Here is a 17,893-nt window from a genome sequence, read left to right as displayed (position 1 = left end):
CCCCTCGGTAAATGCATAAATATAGAAAATCCATACCTGACTACACTCGCTGTAAACGTTCGGTTTAATTCGGTTCAATCGGGAATCGCGGCCAGTACAACAGTAACCAAGTGATTCTATGCAGCGCCAAAGAGTTATTTCCTAATTATTATTGTAGCATCGATCGAACGAAGTTCCTTTGGGTTTGACTTCTTATTGAAAAAAATAATATTGGTGCGAGATATTTTATGTCTTTTCTAATTATTACAATTTTTAATTTAATATAATTTATAGCCCATAAAATGAGCCAATTAAAAAAAAAAAAAAAAAAAAAATTGATGCCGAATGCCGCATTTTCAATGATAATTGGACATTCAGATTTTTTTTTAAAAAATACATTAATAATTTGGTAATTAAAGTAATATAACATTTTTTAGGTTCTGATTTTTTTTATTAAATCGTTCAATCTATTCCGGCCCACATCATGATGCAAAAATTTCATTCGGCCCGCATCATTATACGAAAATTTCATTCGGCCCGCTGACGAAAAAAGTTGCCCACCCCTGTTCTAGACTTTTCTTACAGAAAGTTGCAGCCTCTCTTGGAGGAAATTCAGTGAAAGGATAGTGGTTGCAATTTAGCCATCAGTAGGGTGGGGGTCTGTATCCACTTGACAGTTATTTTCAATAGAGGCACGAGCATTATTTGTCACAGATTTGTCAACAGGAATCGCAGACTCAGTACAGTTACTTAGCTGTGATTTGGCATTATCAGAAGTATCACATGCTCAATCTGTGATATCATTGGTTCTATCTCAGCTGAGTTCAAAGGAGTTAATCCAACACATGGCAGAACATCAATAGAAAACTGTGGAATACTGTCAGCTGTATCTGTGTTCGCTAAATCACAACTGTTGACAGGCATGAGTAGAACTTCAGTAATGCAGAATAGTGGTCCCCCCCAAACCAAACTCCATGCATGTAAGGAAAGGCTATACAAACGTGTCATTAGCTAAAAGGGAGGGGCATGTTGGGAGACGAGGTACATTGTCCAGGCCCAAAATGCACTGGTCAAGGTCACTGGTGTGATTCTCAGACCTACTAGTTAAGCATCAACAATGGCCAAAAGCTACTGAGCAAAAGCAGCAAAGAGCATGAGGAAGCACAGCAGATACTTACCTTTAATCCATTATTGTAAGTGACTGGAATCACCAAACACCTTCAGAAGTCAATATCAAAGGGGTGATGTTTATGAGAAGCTAAAAACTAACTTATACTTTGTAAAAAATAATAATTTGAGCACAATTTACAACCAACCAAACAAGTCAGTGCAGCTTGTGTAATATAATTTTAATGGACAGGCTTCTTAATCTACTAGCTGAAAACTCTCAACACTGTCTACCAAGGCACTGCAACTCTTCTTATAAGTCCAACATACCATATTTCCCAGCACATCACAGGCTATACATACCCCCAGGGACTCACATCAGGTGAGTATGTGCTTGGCACACCGGGAGGCCTGGGTTGGTTATCACCATTCTTCTATTTATTGGCGATTTCCTTCTACTTTTGACTCTCTCTCAGGGTAACTCGGGAATTTTTTTATTTTGGCTGGTGCATCACAAGCTTCAGGCTTCTTTGCACCATGTAGCTAATAATAATAAATAAATATTTCATTTGAAATAATTTGAAAATTTCTGTATTAAATTTATCAGCCTGTTACTGGAGATGGAGATCCATATGGTAATCAGGGCTGGCTTTCAACCTTCAAGGTTTGAGCTAACATATTACAGATGACAACCAACCAGCAATTTAGGTTTACTCATGTTACTCACAAACAGCCCTAACTTGTTACTTTTAATATAAAACACCATCAAAAGGGTGAAACCATTATTTATCACTAAAACACAACGCACCATTGTGTTAGCCACTTCAGGACTGATCAGAGAAGCCAAATGGTGCATCAGAGAAAAACTTCCAAACACAAAACCAATTAAGATTTAAACCATATTAACATGCAAGCACTGAAATACTTGAAAAATTGGATGTAGTTCTGTGTTCAATTTTAGCATTAGCAGGGGCATACGATGCAAGAAAGCAAGCTTATGCAGCATCGGTAAAAAAAAAAAAAAAAAAAATTTCACCCCTCAATTTGTTCCAAATGCCTGTCCAGCTCAGCCTTAAATTAGCATTAGTAGAGGCATTTGATGCAAGAAAGCAAGCTTATGCAGCATCAGCCAAAAAAAAAAAAAAATCCACTTCCACTTCACCCCTCTGTCCGTTCGAAATTACTGTCCAGCTGAGCCTTAAACTTATTTAGGCTATCAACTTCCACGACAAGGGATGGAAGTCTGTCCCACCAACCAACCACCCGCTGGCTAAAGGCAAATTTCCGTACGTCTATCCTACATCTGTCTTTCCTCGATTTGAATTTATGCCCTCTCAGGTGATTATTCTGAGTGAGAGGAAGAATCCCATCAACATTGAGCATGCTCAAACCATTCAAGGCTTTATACACCTCTATCAGATCACCTCGCTGGTGCCTAGTCTCCAGACACTGTAATTTGCAAAACTTAAGCCTTTCGTCGTAAGAGCACCCCGTTGTTCCATTCACTAATCTTGTTGCCCTTCTCTGTACTCGTTCCAGCAGCTCTACATCCTTCTTGAAATGAGGCCTCCAGACCTGTACACAATACTCTAGGTGTGGCCTGACCATTGCCTTATACAAGGGAATAATCACCTCCTTATCCCTGATAGAAAAATTCCTATATATCATTGACAATACACCGAGCTACTCTTGCAGCCCATCTGCACTGCTCAGAGAACTTCATATCTGCCTGCACAACCACCCCCAGGTCCCTTTCATTCTCTACCACTGTCAGTGTAGTACCACATAGTTGATACGTTGCTCTGGGGTTGCTGTTTCCCATGTGTAGTACTTTACATTTGTCTATGTTAAACTTCATTTGCCATCTCTCAGCCCATCTGCTCAACCTTTCCAGATCCTTTCCACAACCCTGCCTACCTTTGTATCGTCTGCAAACTTCGACATTAAGCTTGATATACCATCATCAATATCATTTATATATACAGAAAATAATAATCGACCCCAACACTGAGCCCTGAAGAACTCCACTAATAACATTAGTCCACGACGAGCAGTGTCCATTGATTACCACTCTGTCTTCTCCCCCTCAGCCACCCCTTTATCCACAGCAGCAATTTGCCTCCAATGTCACACTGCTCCAATTTGTGCAGCAGTCTTCCATGTGCAACAGTATCAAAAGCCTTTCTAAGATCCAAGTATATAATATCAAAGTTATTCCCTGCATTCAGTTCCTTTGTGACTGCATCATAGTATCCAATCAAATTGGTCAGGCAAGACTTCCCCTTAACAAAACCATGCTGTGTCCAAGCTTTAACTGAAGTCTTGTCTAAATGATCCTGCAGTGCTTCTTTAACTAATGCCTCCATTAATTTCCCTGGAACAGAAGTTAAACTAACAGGTCTGTAATTACCTGTCTCCCCCTTTGATTCTCCTTTGTGGATTGGGATCACATTTGCACAACTCCAGTCCATGGGTACCTCTCCTGAGTCCAAGGAAGCTCTCATAATTAAGGCTAAGGATTTGCTTACTTCCTTTGCTGCCTCCTTTAATATAACTGGATAGATCCCATCCACCCCAGGTGCCTTTCTTATGTTTATCTTCAACAATTTCTCCTCCACTTTGCTCTGAGTTATTACAAAATCATCTATCTCACTGCCAGAGTTTAATTCACCTCTGGCATTCCCCTCCCTGAATAACTCCTTATGTGTGAATGTAGATGCAAAATACTCTTTAGTTTGTTAGCTACCTGAGCAGGATCATCAACAGTTGACCCATCGATATCAAGTGGACCAATCTGATTCATCCCCTTCCTTCTAGAGTTTACATAAGTAAAGAACTCTTTGATGTTTTTCTTTGCATCCCTTGCCAAGGATTTCTCGTAATCTGCCTTCGCCTGCCTAACCTCCTTTGTATCTTGGTTACAGATCAACTTGTATCTATCACAGGCTTCTGTGTCATGTGTTAATTTGTATGTATCCCATGCATGTTTCTTCTCTGCCATATGCCTCATTAGTTCATCTGACATCCATTTAGGCCTAAACCTTGAACAATATTTCTTATTTGGTATGTAAAGCCTAGTAGCTTCCAAGATAAGTTCTTTGAATGCTTCCCATTTTACATTTGCTGTTGGTAACATCATCAGTTGGTCCCACTGTATAGAATTTAAATACTGTCTCAGTCCATCGTAGTCGCCTTTACGAAAGCAATAACCCTTCCCTTTACCCCTAATGGTAGTTACCTCTTTGAGTAAATCCCACTTCAGCACACTGTGATCACTGCCACCTAGTGGTTCATTTATCTGCAGATTCTTAATGCACGAAGAATCACTGCTGATAATCAAATCAAGAGTATTCCTCCCTCTAGTTGCCTCCCGAACATGCTGATGTAGAAAACAATCATCCAGTAAATCCACAAAAGCCATGCTAGTGTGTGAGTGACCAGCCCCCAAATTCCAGTCAATATCTGGGAAATTAAAATCTCCCATTATAAGACTGATTTACTGGCTCACTCTATTTCCCTGTACAGTTTCTTATTATACTCATCAGAGTCATTAGGCCTATAGCACACTCTTACTCTCAATTTTGATCTCCCAATGCTTATGTCACACCAAACTGACTCGACACTGCACTGTCCAGCGATGTCCACTGGCTTCACTTCCTTGGATTTTATGTATTTCTTAACTAATAGCATAACCCCTCCTCCCTTCCTATCCAGTCTATCCTTCTGTAGACTTTGTACTCCCCAAATTCCAGTTCTGTATCCCTTATATCTGTGTGACACCACGTCTCTGATATCCCAACAATATCTGCCTTTGATGTTTTGAGCAATACCTCAAATTCATCAAATTTATTTACTAAACTCCTAGCATTGGTGTACACGCAAGTATACATGCACCTATTTCTATTCTTAGCTACCCTAACACAACCCATGTGTTTATTTGGACCACAATGACTCCCAGCAGTCTCTGAAAAATCCTGCATCTTGTTTTTCAGGCTTCTGCTCATTCCAATAGAAGCAGTGCAAGAATCTCTTTCACCTCTGCCAGTGGCTACTGTTAATCTATTCGTCTTTGTCTCCCCCCAAGCTAGCAGTTTTCTGATCCACCTAACACTGCCTCGTAGCATCAGCAAATATTCTTGCACCCTTTCTATTTAAGTGTATCCCATCCCTGTAGAAGCAATTTCTCCTGTTAACAAGTACAGTCCAGGCTGAAAAAAAATTTTACCCCTTGAGCCTTGCACAATCTTTCCAGGGCCAAATTGATCGACAAGGCTCTCATCATATACTCCCTCCTATCGTGTCTGGGCAGAATTGCAGACACTTTCAATTTCAACCCTATTTCACGGCTTTTTTTCAACAGTGACCTGTACTTGTTAAGCAATTCTGCCGGTCTCCTACTCTTGATATCATTAGTGCCAACGTGTACAACTATATCACCTTCTGTGCCCTTAAAAGATATTCACTTTCGAGTCCACATGGACCCTTTATGTTGCAGCACGATAATGCTCCACCCTATACAGCGCAGACAGTATAAAAACAATCTGAGGAAGAGGAAGAATCCCATCAGGATTCAGCTTGCTCAACCCATTCAAGGCCTTATACACCTCAATCAGATCACCTCACAGGTGCCTACTCTCCAGGCACTGCAATTTGCAGAACTTAGGCCTTTCTACGTAAGAGCACCCCTCACCAATCTCGTTGCCTTTCTTTGTACTCGTTCCAGCAACTCTACATCCTTCCTAAAATGAGGCCTCCAGCCCTGTACACAGTACTCTAGGTGTGGTCTGACCATTGCCTTGTATAATGGGATAATCACAAAAGTCCTATATATATATATCATTGACAAGACTCCATGACCTGCCCTAGCAGCCCATCTGCACTGCTCAGCGAACTTCATATTTTACTGCAGAATTACCCCCACGACTTTACTTTCCACTTCCCTGAGTGTAGTACCACACAGTTGGCAGGTTTCTCTTCGGTTATTGCTATCCATGCACCGTACCTTGGATTTGTCAATGTTCAACTTCAGTTGCCACTTCTCAGCCCATTGCCCAACTTATCTAGATCCAGTTGGAGTAGCATACTGTCTTTACTGTTGTTAACAACCTTGCCAACCTTTGTATCATTTGCAAACTTGGACATTAAACCTGATATACCTTCATCAATATCATTGATAAATATACAACAAAATAACAATGGGCCCAACACCAAACCCTGGGGAACTCCACTAATAACATTTGTCCACGAAGGGCAGTGCCCATTCATTACCACTCTGTCATCTCCCACTCAACCATCCCTTTATCCATTGTAGCAAGATATACTTGCAACTTACCCTTAATGCCATACCTCTCCAATTTGTACAGCAGTCTTCCATGTGCAACAGTATCAAAAGCTTTCCTAAAATCCAAGTATATGATATCAAAATTATTTTTGGCATTCAGTTCCTTTGTGACCACATCATAATATCCAATCAAATTGGTCAGACAAGACCTCCCTTTAACAAACCCCTGCTGAGTCTTAGCTATTACTGCAATCTTGTCTAGATGATCCTGCATTGCTTTTTAACCAGTGATTCCATTATTTTCTGCGGAACACAAGTTAAACTAATAGGTCTATAGTTACTCGTGTCATCTTTTGAACTCCCTTTGTGAATTGGTGATATATTTGCACACCAACAGTCCATGGGGAACTCCCGAGTCCAAGAAAGCTCTCATAATTATGGCTAAGGGTCTGCTTACTTCCTTTTCTGCCTCCTTTAACATAACTGGATATATCCCATCGACCCCAGGTGCCTTTTTATGCTTAACTTCAACAATTTCTCCTCCACTTTGCTCTCAGTTATTACAAAATCACTTAGCTCCCTGTTAGAGTTTGATTACATTCTGGCACTCCCCTCATTGAATAACTGCTCATGTGTGAATGTAGATGCAAAATACTCATTCAGTTCATCAGCTACCTGAGCATGATCATCAATAGTCAATCCATCTACTTTAAGTGGCCCAATCTAATTCATCCCCTTCCTCCTAGAGTTTACATTAGTAAAGAACTCTTTGCTGTTTTTCTTTGCATCCCTTGCCAAGGATCTCTCGTAATCTCGTAAACTCTCGTAAACAGACTAGTTTATATCTGCCATAGGCTTCTGTGTCACCTGATACTTTATATGCATCCCATACATTTTTCTTCTCTGCCACAAGCCTCATTAGTTCGTCTGACATCCATTTAGGCCTAAACCTTGAACAGTATTTCTTAGTTGGAATGAAAAGCCTAGTAGACTAAAATTAAGTCCCTGAAGGCTCCCCCATTTAGAATTCAACGTTGGTAATATCATCAGTTGATCCCACTGTACAGAATTTAAAAATTGTGTGAGACCCCTGTAGTCAACCTTTACGAAAGCAATAGCCCTTCCCTTTAGCCTTGATGGTAGTTACATATTTAAGCAATTCCCACATCAGTACATTGTGATCACTGCCACCCAGTGGCTCCTTTATCTGCAATAGAGGTTCGACAGTAATCTGTTTCCATTTGTTATAGGTGAAAAAAATGGTTGGAAGAAGGGTCCATTACAACTGTTAGGTTGCTAGGAAACAGCACGGACCTGAATCCTATAGAGAACTGTGGGCATGCATCGTGTGGAATCTGCAGTTGCCAGAAAGAAACCAAAGGTTCTTTGTGAATTTCAGGAAGCCATTATTTGTGTTTGGAACAATGAACTATCAGTTGATTATCTTCAGAAATTGATCTTGTCAATGGTTCGACCGTGTGTTGCTGTCATCAGTGCCAGAGACTGTTCACTAAATATTAGTTTGCACCTGGTGAACTTTTCATTTTATTTTCCATTTAAAATGATAAACCGAAGCAAATAGAGCTTTTGATAAAATTTCAGCCATAATTGTCGTGTTTGCCAAAACTGTTGTATAAAGGTTGAAAATGCTCATTTTGGAATATTTTGAGAGCACCTGTCAAATATTACTTAGCTTTGCCTTAACTATTAATAAATATCTTTTGTTTATATTTCTATTTGTGATGCTAGTCATTAAAGTAACATACCATCGCAAAAAAGGGTTAGAAATGAAATTCCTAGGTGATGCACTTTTTTTGGACACGTATGTGTGTGTGTGTGCGCATGTGTGTGTATAAACTGCTTACCTACTTGTTAAACTGTTAATAAGTAACAGACTTAACTGTTACTCATTAACAGTTTTTATATTAAAACACATCTTTTAATATAACAACAGATTTTTTTTTATTTATTAAAATGGTATTAGCAATTTAGGTTGTTAGTGGAGGGTCTAAAGCATAGGTTACCAAACTTATTTGTCCTACTATCCCCTTTTCAGAAAAAAAAATTACTCAGTTTTTATATTAAAACACATCTTTTAATATAACAACAGATTTTTTTTTATTTATTAAAATGGTATTAGCAATTTAGGTTGTTAGTGGAGAGTCTAAAGCATAGGTTCCCAAACCTATTTGTCCTACTATCCCCTTTTCAGAAAAAAAAAAAAAAAACATTACTCAGTGCCCCCCCCCCCAAATGTATAAAAATACTCATGTAAATTGCTGTTTTATTGAAACAACAATAATGCAATTTGCTTTGTATGCGATCCGTAATCCATAAATATCGAAGTTATTGAATATGAATTAAAATTTTTGAATTGAATACTATTACACTTGCACTATTGTTAACTGCTTGTCACACAATTCAAAAACAATCTAAACTAGATTTCATACATGACGCCTATTTATAGTATCGTATTCTCAACAAGTCATTACACGCACATTCTTGCTGATGTAAGCTGGACTCACCAACAATGCCCCACACGCTCGCCTACCTGTACTTGCTTGTTGACTCGGCTTGACCGCCGATCGGTTATAACTTGCATTTTGTGTGTTTACCTGGAAAATAACGTTACACAATAGGTGAAACATGTCTGAATAGTTTTTCTAAATATTCTTATCTTTTCTTCCTTCTTTATGCTTTCACCGCCCCCTTATTTTTATTAAACAACCCCCAAATGCACCCGAGGCTACTATTGATACTGATATGATACAGTGGAACTGATTGTTCCACTGCCCCCTAGGGGGCGGTATCGCCCACTTTGGGTACCAGTGGTCTAAAGAATTCCAAGAAATGGAAGTCAGTTATTTTCTCATCCGAGAAAATAACTCACTTCCACTGCTCAGGGGTTCATTTGACATTCTCCTTACACCAAATTAATTGGGCACTTTTCATTTTTTGTGGTGTGTGTGTTTGGGGGGGGGGGGCTTCTTCTTAGGACGACGGGCTACAAGTCCATTTTTGAAGAGGCTGTTTCTGACTGTTACTGCACTTGCTACCTTTCCTGTATGTTTTTCCCATTCTCTTTTCAGCTCAGACAAAGAAGCTTTACAGGTTTTAAGGCATAAGTGCTTCAAAATGCAGTCCTGTTTTGGCGTAGAGACTCATTTGCATCCAGTTCCTTTTTTCCTATCAGCAGAACCAGTATTCTTGAGTTTGGAAGGAAATCCACTCACTGTCGACTGATTACAAGACACTATAAGAAATATGACGGGAAGAACATCCTTCCTTACGTAAAGCAACAATAGCACTCTTTCTTTGTGGCATCAAATGCACATAACTCTCTATCCTGACACAAGCAAGGAATGACTGCAACTCTTGCAGGGCATGCATATATAGGTGAAAGTAACAGCTGATGCAATATTATGTCATCACCTACACGTGTCAATCTTATCTGATGCAATCTAAGTAATATTGCCATATACTTACGTTATCTGGACGACAATTACAATTTTAAGGGGTGATGCACTTTCTTTGAACTCCAGTGTGTGTGTGTGTGTGTGTGTATAAAAACTGCAGAAAACCCACAGAAAATGTTAAATTTAATTTCTGCATTTACTACTTTATTTCATTTGCCTGCAATGGAATATGTGCATATTTCATTGGATTAATAATGAATTCATTAATAAATTGGCAGGGCAGTCTACTTCTGATGAGAAATTGGTTCTGGGCCTGCAGTGATTATTCAAAAATGCACAACACACTGCAATTATTTCTGAACAATAATATAGTTACTTTTATTATCAGTCCAATGGTTCAGAACTGTATGCAAAGTGTTTCAAAATATATATATATATATATATATATTTTTTTTATGGAAACCCCAAACACGAAAGGTATCAAAACCTATAGTACTTGGTACCGTGCATGGGCTGAAAGAGAAGTATTGGGGGGTTGCTGGAAACTTTGCTCTAGAGAATAAACATGGGTTTCACCACTTCAAGCCTCCAATAAGCAAAGTGGTGGTATTGCACCGGTCGATGAGAGTCATCTACCACTTGTAGCAATTGGAAAATGAGACTGATTCTAGAAAAAAAAAAAATGATTCCATGTATGAATAAATTAACCTTGATTTATTCAAAGTAACTTCCTCCTGCATCCACGCACTGCATGCAACGATCACAAAGCAACTGGAATGACTGGCGGAAGGCCATGACTGGTATATACTGTTCAATGTTCCTGTAAAAGCTCTTTGAATGGTGTTGATGTCATAAAAATAACTCTTTCAGTGGTGCCACAAGATGAGGAAACAAAAAGAAGTTGCATGGGCTGTTTGATGAATTCTGTGGGTGAGGCAGAATGCAGACTGCTTTTCCAGCCAAAAACTGCCAAACAATGAGAGCCACATGGCTTGGTGCATTGTCATGCAAGAAGAATCAACTGCAGTCTTCTCCATATCAAGGTTGCACACAATGGATTCTCGCAAACAAACATTTCAAAACATCCAAATAAGCAGCAGTAACACTTTGGCCATTGGACACAAATTCTTTGCGCAAAATTCTCTTGCTATTATTATGTTTCAATTTTTGACCTTTCTTGACAAACGTTTTTGGCTTTGGGAGAGGTTGCCAACCCTGAAACACAGCTTTGTTGCAGGGTCATACTGAAAACATCTCATCACCCATAAAAATCGAATTCAGAAGGAAGCTGGGTGTGCTTTCAGAAGTGTTCAACTTGTGCCTGCCATTGACTGTCTGTTAATGAATATAGTTAAAAACTGCACACAGACCTTTGTTTTCTTCAAATCCTTGGTTATAATGAGGGGGTGATTTAATTTGCAGACTGGTGCAAGATCTAATATTGTCATCATCTGAATCTTCCGTGGATTTCTCTTTGTCAAAATACTCGAGAAGGGCAACAAGATTAGTGAATGGAACAAACAGTTGCACTTAAGAAGAAAGGCTTAAGTTTTGCAAATTACAGTGTCTGGAGACTAGGCACCTGCGAGGCAATCTGATTGAGGTGTATAAAGCCTTGAATGGTTTGAGCATGCTCAATGGTGATGGGATCCTTGCTCTTGCTCAGAATAATCGCCTGATTATTCTGAGCAAGAGGAAGAATCCCATCAACATCAGAAGAGAATAAATTCAAAATGAGGAAAGACAGTTGTAGGATAGATGTGAAGTTTGCCTTTAGACAGTGGTTGGCTGAATGCTGGAACAAAACTTCCATCTGCCGTTGTAGAAGTTGATAGCTTAAATAGATTCAAGACAGAACTAGACAAACATTTGGAACAAGTAGATGGGTGAAATGAGAAGTTTTTTTTTTTTTTTTTTTTGGCTGATGCTATATAAGCTTGCTTTCTTGTATCATGTGCTTTTACTAATGCAATGCATGACACTTACTTTGAATTACCCTGGACACCGAAGAAAATTTATTCAAAAGGTTAAACCTGTTTTCCATGACATACTGAATATTATACCTTAATAAACACAAAAAATACAATACTCTCCCTTGAACTGCACACTTTCACCACCATCGCAACCACGCATTGCAAGCCATTTTTCAAGACTGAGAAGTGCTTCCATTGTGGCTCCGCAAGCATTTTTGTCGGACACAAAACACTTGCTTTTCAGAGCCTTCTTCAGACGTGGAGACAGGAAGAAATCACACAGGACTAAGTCCATTAAATAAGGGGGATGTGGCAGAACCTACAGCAGTGATCACTGGCTGTACAATATTACCTGCATGGGGCCTAGCATTGTCATGATGGAGAAACCACTTCACACTGGAAAGTTCTTGATGTTTCTCATGAATGGCATGGCAAAGTTGGACTCTGAGAACCTCAGAGTGTGCTTCTCATGGTTGTTCCATGAGTAACAAAATGCTTAGAATGCCTTTTAGGTCAAAAAACAAGAACCAAGAGCTGAATGAAAAGCTCAATTTCTTAGGTCCTGGTGAATCAACCATTCGCTTGACTGTTTTGTCTCTGGATCATAGTGAAAAATTCAAGTTTCATTACGTCACTATTTGATTTAAGAAGTTTTGACCGTGTTTCAAAATGATTAGCTGTTTCTTTGCACAAGTCTACTTTTTGCTGTTTTCGTTCTAGGGTCAAATTGTGTGGAATTCAGCAGGCACAGACTTGCAATATTTTCAGGCGATCTTTCTCACAATATTGTGAGCATTACCATATGAAATGGACATTCACGAAGTGTAATTTGCCTGTCCTCTTCCAAAATTTCCGAGGTTTTTGCGATTTGCTTAGGAGTTTTTGAGGAGGAAGACTAACCAGGTCTTGGGTCATCTGCAACAGACTCACAGCCTTCAATGAATCACTTCTGCCAATTAAATATGGCTGTCGTACCAAGACAGTCATTACCACATGCTCCATTCATCACTTTAACTGTTTCCGATGCATTTAAGCACAGTCCAGCACAATGAATTGCACATCACTGTTCAATTCTGTATGTCCAAAAAGAAACTTGCTTCAAAACGATCATCAGTGACACAGCTAGGAAAAAAAAAAAAACTCTTCATACAACTCTAACTTGATAAGTACTGTTTTGCACACAGTCTACTTAGTAGGGATCAGGAAGAGCACTTCTAGCTCAGCTATGGAAAGTTTGTGCAGTAAATATAAAATCTTGCACCAGTCTGCAGATTAAATGATCACCACTTGTATTCATCAAATGGTTTCCTTATTAACACACAGATCATATACCATTCAGAGTGTTGCATATCCCTTTTAAATCAACTAATCCTCTACAGCCAAATCCTCTGCTTGCACCTTCACAATGGTGGGACTGTCAGTAATCCATATAATTCCCATGCACATGCACACTGTGAATGACCACCCAGGTGTGAATTAACATAAGCAGGGTCAAGGTGTGGCACCCACACCACATGGAGGAATGCTGCCACTCTGTGTTTAGGTGGTAGATGACTCATCAACCAGTGCAATACCACCACTTTGCTTATTGGAGGCTTGAAGTGATGGAAACCATGTTTAGTCTCTAGAGCTAAGTTCCGGTCAACCCTTCCCTATCTCTTCCATCATGCAGTATGATTGATGACTTTTGAGGTTATGATGAACATCGTGGTGAGATCCAATATTTCTTACATTGAGGGTACAGCTCTAAAATAGTGTTCGCAGGCTAGTCGCTAGTTAGTCAACTGGACCAAACTTATTGGTAACTCTTTAGGAGGCGTCCGGATCAGTAAGTGTATAATTTTTCTACCTCTACTCTGCCAATGTCAATGCGATGTTATGTCAAGGATCTGGATATATTCTTACCATGTGTACACCATATCCAAAAATTTCGTTACTTCAAACAGCATGACCCCCCCCCCGCCCCCAACACACACACACTTTTTCTTACCATTGAATACACCATAGAATTGGCAAACTAATAGAGTAAGCTTATCTGCAAAAATATCTAACTCTCCCAAACACTTCCTAGTTCATTTCACAAATATATGTGGACTTAGTTTGAATCTCAACAATGTCCATTTCCACTTGCAGTGTGCCAGACCCCATGTACTTTTTCTGATAGAATCTCAGTTATCGGTTGATTCAACTACTGCTCATCTCAGTTGCCCAAATTATTTGCTGTACGATTCCTTTCGCCTCAAAGGTGGTACTTGTGCATATGTCCGTTCCGATATTTCCTGTCAGAGACTTGGTAATTTGGAATCTTCTCTGGCTTAAAATCTCTCTACCTCGTTGTGTCAAATTCATCTGTTGTCTCTACCGTTCTCCCAACTCCACTAATCTTCCTCTCATTGCAACTTGACTTTCTCCAGTCACTTTCCTAACAGCGAGGTAATTTTCCTTGCTGATTTTGAAGTTCACAACTCCAGCATGCTTCCGTTTTCTAGTCATACCGACCCAGCTGGTCGAGATGCTGAGGCTTTAGCAATTACTAATGACCTTGCACAGATTTACCTACAAGAATACCGGACAATCCTAACAATATAGCCAACACGCTTCATCTTTTTCTCACAAACAACCCTTCTAAGTACACGGTGGAAGTGAGTGGTCCTTTAGGCACTTCAAATCACAACTTGGTGATTGTCTCTTCTCCAATGGAACCTTTATCTCATGACTATTCCAAACCTCATGTTGTTTGGCATTACAAGAATGCAAAATGGGATGACCTGCGAGCCTTCTTTTCTTCTTTTCCTTGGTCGGATTACTGTTTCAATACTTCTGATGTCAACATTTGCTCAGATCGTGTCAATGAAATTATTCTTGTGCAGGAATGGAATCCCTTATCTCACACTCCACTTTAAAATCTTGTCCTTTATCTAAACCTTGGTTTTCCAACAAATGTGCTAAGGCTGTTCAAGAGGAGAGGAGAATGTTACATATCATAATTAGTTTGTTTCCAATTCTTCGGTTTCATTTTCTGCCAACACCAAAGCTCACAACAATTGTGAAGCAGTTATTAATCAGTCCAAACTAGATTTTCAACAGGCTAAGAGTAGAACACTTGCTTCTTGCCGTAATGGTAGCAGAGCATTCTGATCTCTTGCTAAAGCTATTGGCCGCACCTTTTGCCCATCTCTGCTTCCACCTCTGTCAAAACCAGATGGTTCTGTTGCCACTTCAGCCAAGGATAAAGCTCACCTGCTAGCATCCCATTTTTCTTCAAACTCATGTATTAATGATCTTGGTATCCCACCATTCCCAACATGCTCCATTCAATGCCTCCTGTGGTCTTCCGTCAAAAGGATGTCAGAAGGATTTTGACAAATATTGATGCTAAAAAAGCTAAGCTACAGGTCTTCTCCACTTGTTCTCAAAACTTACTCCTGTTCTTTGCCGCTTTTTTTTCATTTTCTTATTCCAAAGGTGTTTTTCCTTCTGCTTGGAAATTTGCTCATATCCAGCCAGTTCCCAAAAAGGGTGACAAATCCCTCCCATCCAATTATTGTCTCATTGCAATTACTTCTACTCCTTCTAAACTAATGGAGAAATCAATTAACTGCCAACTCTTAAATTACCTAGAAACCTTCTGTATGATCAACGATTGCCAGTATGGATTCCATCAGTGTCGATCCAGTGGTGATATTCCGGCTTACGTTACCCATTTATGGACAAATTCAATGAAAAAGTTTGGTGAAACACAAGCAGTTGCTCTTGACATCTCAAAGGCTTTCAATCGTGTTTCGCATAAAGGTCTTCTAAACAAGCTTCCATTTTATGGTTTGCCAACGGTTTTTTTGTAATTGGTTATCCAGTTTTCTCTCTAATAGCTCACTGAGGGTGATGGTAGATGGCTCTGTCTTCTAACTTCTCCACTAATGCCGGTGTCCCCCAAGATTCAGTTCTTTCCCCCACTCTTTTCCTCTTGTATATTAATGATCTCCTTCCATTGACTAGAAATTCTATCCATAGTTTTTCCGATGAAAGCACATTGCATTCCACTTTCTATTTTGAGAAACCTTGCTCTGCTCAATCAGCTTCAACTTCTCGAATTTCCGCTACCAATTCCTTAAATGCCGATCTCCAGGTAATTCTCCAGTGGAGCAAAGACAATTTAGTTGATTCCAATTCTTCTAAAACTGTCTTGTTTTACATCTCGTAAAAAGGATTCTTCTACTCCTATGCTTATCTTTGGTGACACTCCAATTTCTAGGCAAAAATGATATATCTCTTTTGAGGATTAGCCTGACTTCTAATCTCTCTTGGCACAAGCACATTACAAATATTGCTTCCTCTGCATCTAAAGACTTGGTTCTCTCTTTTGCTCTCGGTGTTACTTTTCTTCCAAACAGCTGTTCACTCTGTGCAAATCTGCTCTACCATGGAATATTGTTCCCACGTCTGGGGAGGTGTCCCCAAAACCTCTCTCAGGCTTCTAGATTCCATTCAGAAGAGGGCAGTTAGGTTAATTAATGACTCATCTCTAACACAGTCTCTCCACTTATTATCTCACAAACGTACTGTTTCTGCTGCACAACTTTTCTACAGATACTTCCATGGGCACTGTTCTTCTGAATTGGCGTCTATAATTCCCGATCTCTCTCTTTCAAAACAGTCCAAACACATGCTGCCAACATCCAACCATGGAACAACCTTCCTTTGTACGTATTTCCCGAAAATTTCAGTCTACAGAAGTTCAAGTCTAACATCAACAATATCTTCTCAACCTCCAAACTAAGCACGGTACTAAGTACTATAGTTTCTAATACCTCTCATGTTTTTTTTTTTTTTTTTTTTTTTTTTTAAAAAAAAGAAAACACCAAAAATCAACTGAGGCATTCAAACCATTTTTGCTGGCTTGAATGTTCATAGTCTTCCGGTGATTCTCTACTATGGGTGAAATGTTTATGCCACTCGAACACGTGCACGTGGTGGATAATTCTCTCCATACGCTTGCTTCTTCATTTGAAATGTTTTCTTTGCCCAGCTGAAAACAGAACTTTGCTCTCCGTTCCACTGTTCGTCCATAACACAGACACAGGAGAGATGTGCAGTCCAGCTCACACTACATTCTGAAATGACGGCAATTTTTGCTCACTTTGAAATGCTCAAGGAAAAACCGCTCTTTCATTTCATGTTTACGTCTAGTAGATAGCAGCACCAGCACTCATAACATCAGCCTCATTTTCCAATTGCCATACTGTGAACAAATGTCAACAAATATCTTCTCTTGTCTTCTGAACCTCCAACCCAAGCACAGTACTAAGTACTATAGGTTCTAATACCTCACAGGAGAGATGTGATAATGGGAGTTTACTGTACACAAAATCAAAACAAAACAGACAAACACACCATTCCTAAATAACATATGAATAGTCATGGCAAGCATTTCATCAAACACTGCTGTTCTTCTAAAATGCATCTAAATATTAGATTACCACAGTATTTTATTTCTTCATTTCTTGTGCTACCTAATAATTCCATATATTATTGATATAAATATAATGGTGTCATGATTTGCTATATTTCTATTCCATTTGTGTTAACTGCATGTTTCAACTGTAACATATAGTTTTAGCAATTACCACTGTTATTTAAAAAATCCTAAAAAAGGATATATATACATTAATTCATATATGATAAAGAATGGCCATGGCAATTTATAAAAATTTCATCCAGCATAGTTGAACAAATATTGACCAACCATGCAATACGGAATCATAAAAGGCAGCTTTTTTTTAAAATCAAATTATGTGAATCAAAGTGAGAACCTAGTACATAAAAAACAGGAACTTACTTTCTGATAACACTCGGAGTTTCAAGTGGAGTTACAGGACCACCATGAGCTATCCATGGATGATTAAGTACCATTTCTGATGTGTACCTCTGGGTTGCATCTTTTACAAGAAGATGACGAATGAGGTCTTTGGCTTCTTCTGAGATAAAAGCCCACTCTCTTTCTGGGAAGTCATATACACCTTCCTGAATGCACATGAATAGCATATCCTATGAATAAACAAAAATTTCAGCAAGTTAAACTTAGGGAGGAAAAACTCTTTGCTTTATGCTAATACAAGTCCCCAACCCTTGTCCTATGT

General features: G+C 39.2%; 1 protein-coding gene across 2 annotated transcripts in view; it reads right to left on the bottom strand.

Annotated features, from left to right (window-relative positions):
* LOC150088095 (MAP kinase-interacting serine/threonine-protein kinase 1-like) overlaps window positions 1-17,893 on the bottom strand; it is a 183,230-nt gene that overhangs the window by 8,728 nt on the left and 156,609 nt on the right. For both annotated transcript variants that reach the window (XM_090369338.1, XM_090369337.1), the window contains exon 11: window positions 17,593-17,801. In XM_090369338.1, coding sequence (XP_090225464.1) covers window positions 17,593-17,801 — 209 coding nt within the window. The remainder of the gene's footprint in view (window positions 1-17,592; window positions 17,802-17,893) is intronic.

The sequence above is a fragment of the Mastigoproctus giganteus genome, chromosome 3 (genome assembly GCF_048544385.1).
Source record: "Mastigoproctus giganteus isolate SK-2022 chromosome 3, ASM4854438v1, whole genome shotgun sequence".
Taxonomy (NCBI): Eukaryota; Metazoa; Arthropoda; class Arachnida; order Uropygi; family Thelyphonidae; genus Mastigoproctus; species Mastigoproctus giganteus.
This window is presented reverse-complemented; position numbering and strand designations above follow the sequence as displayed.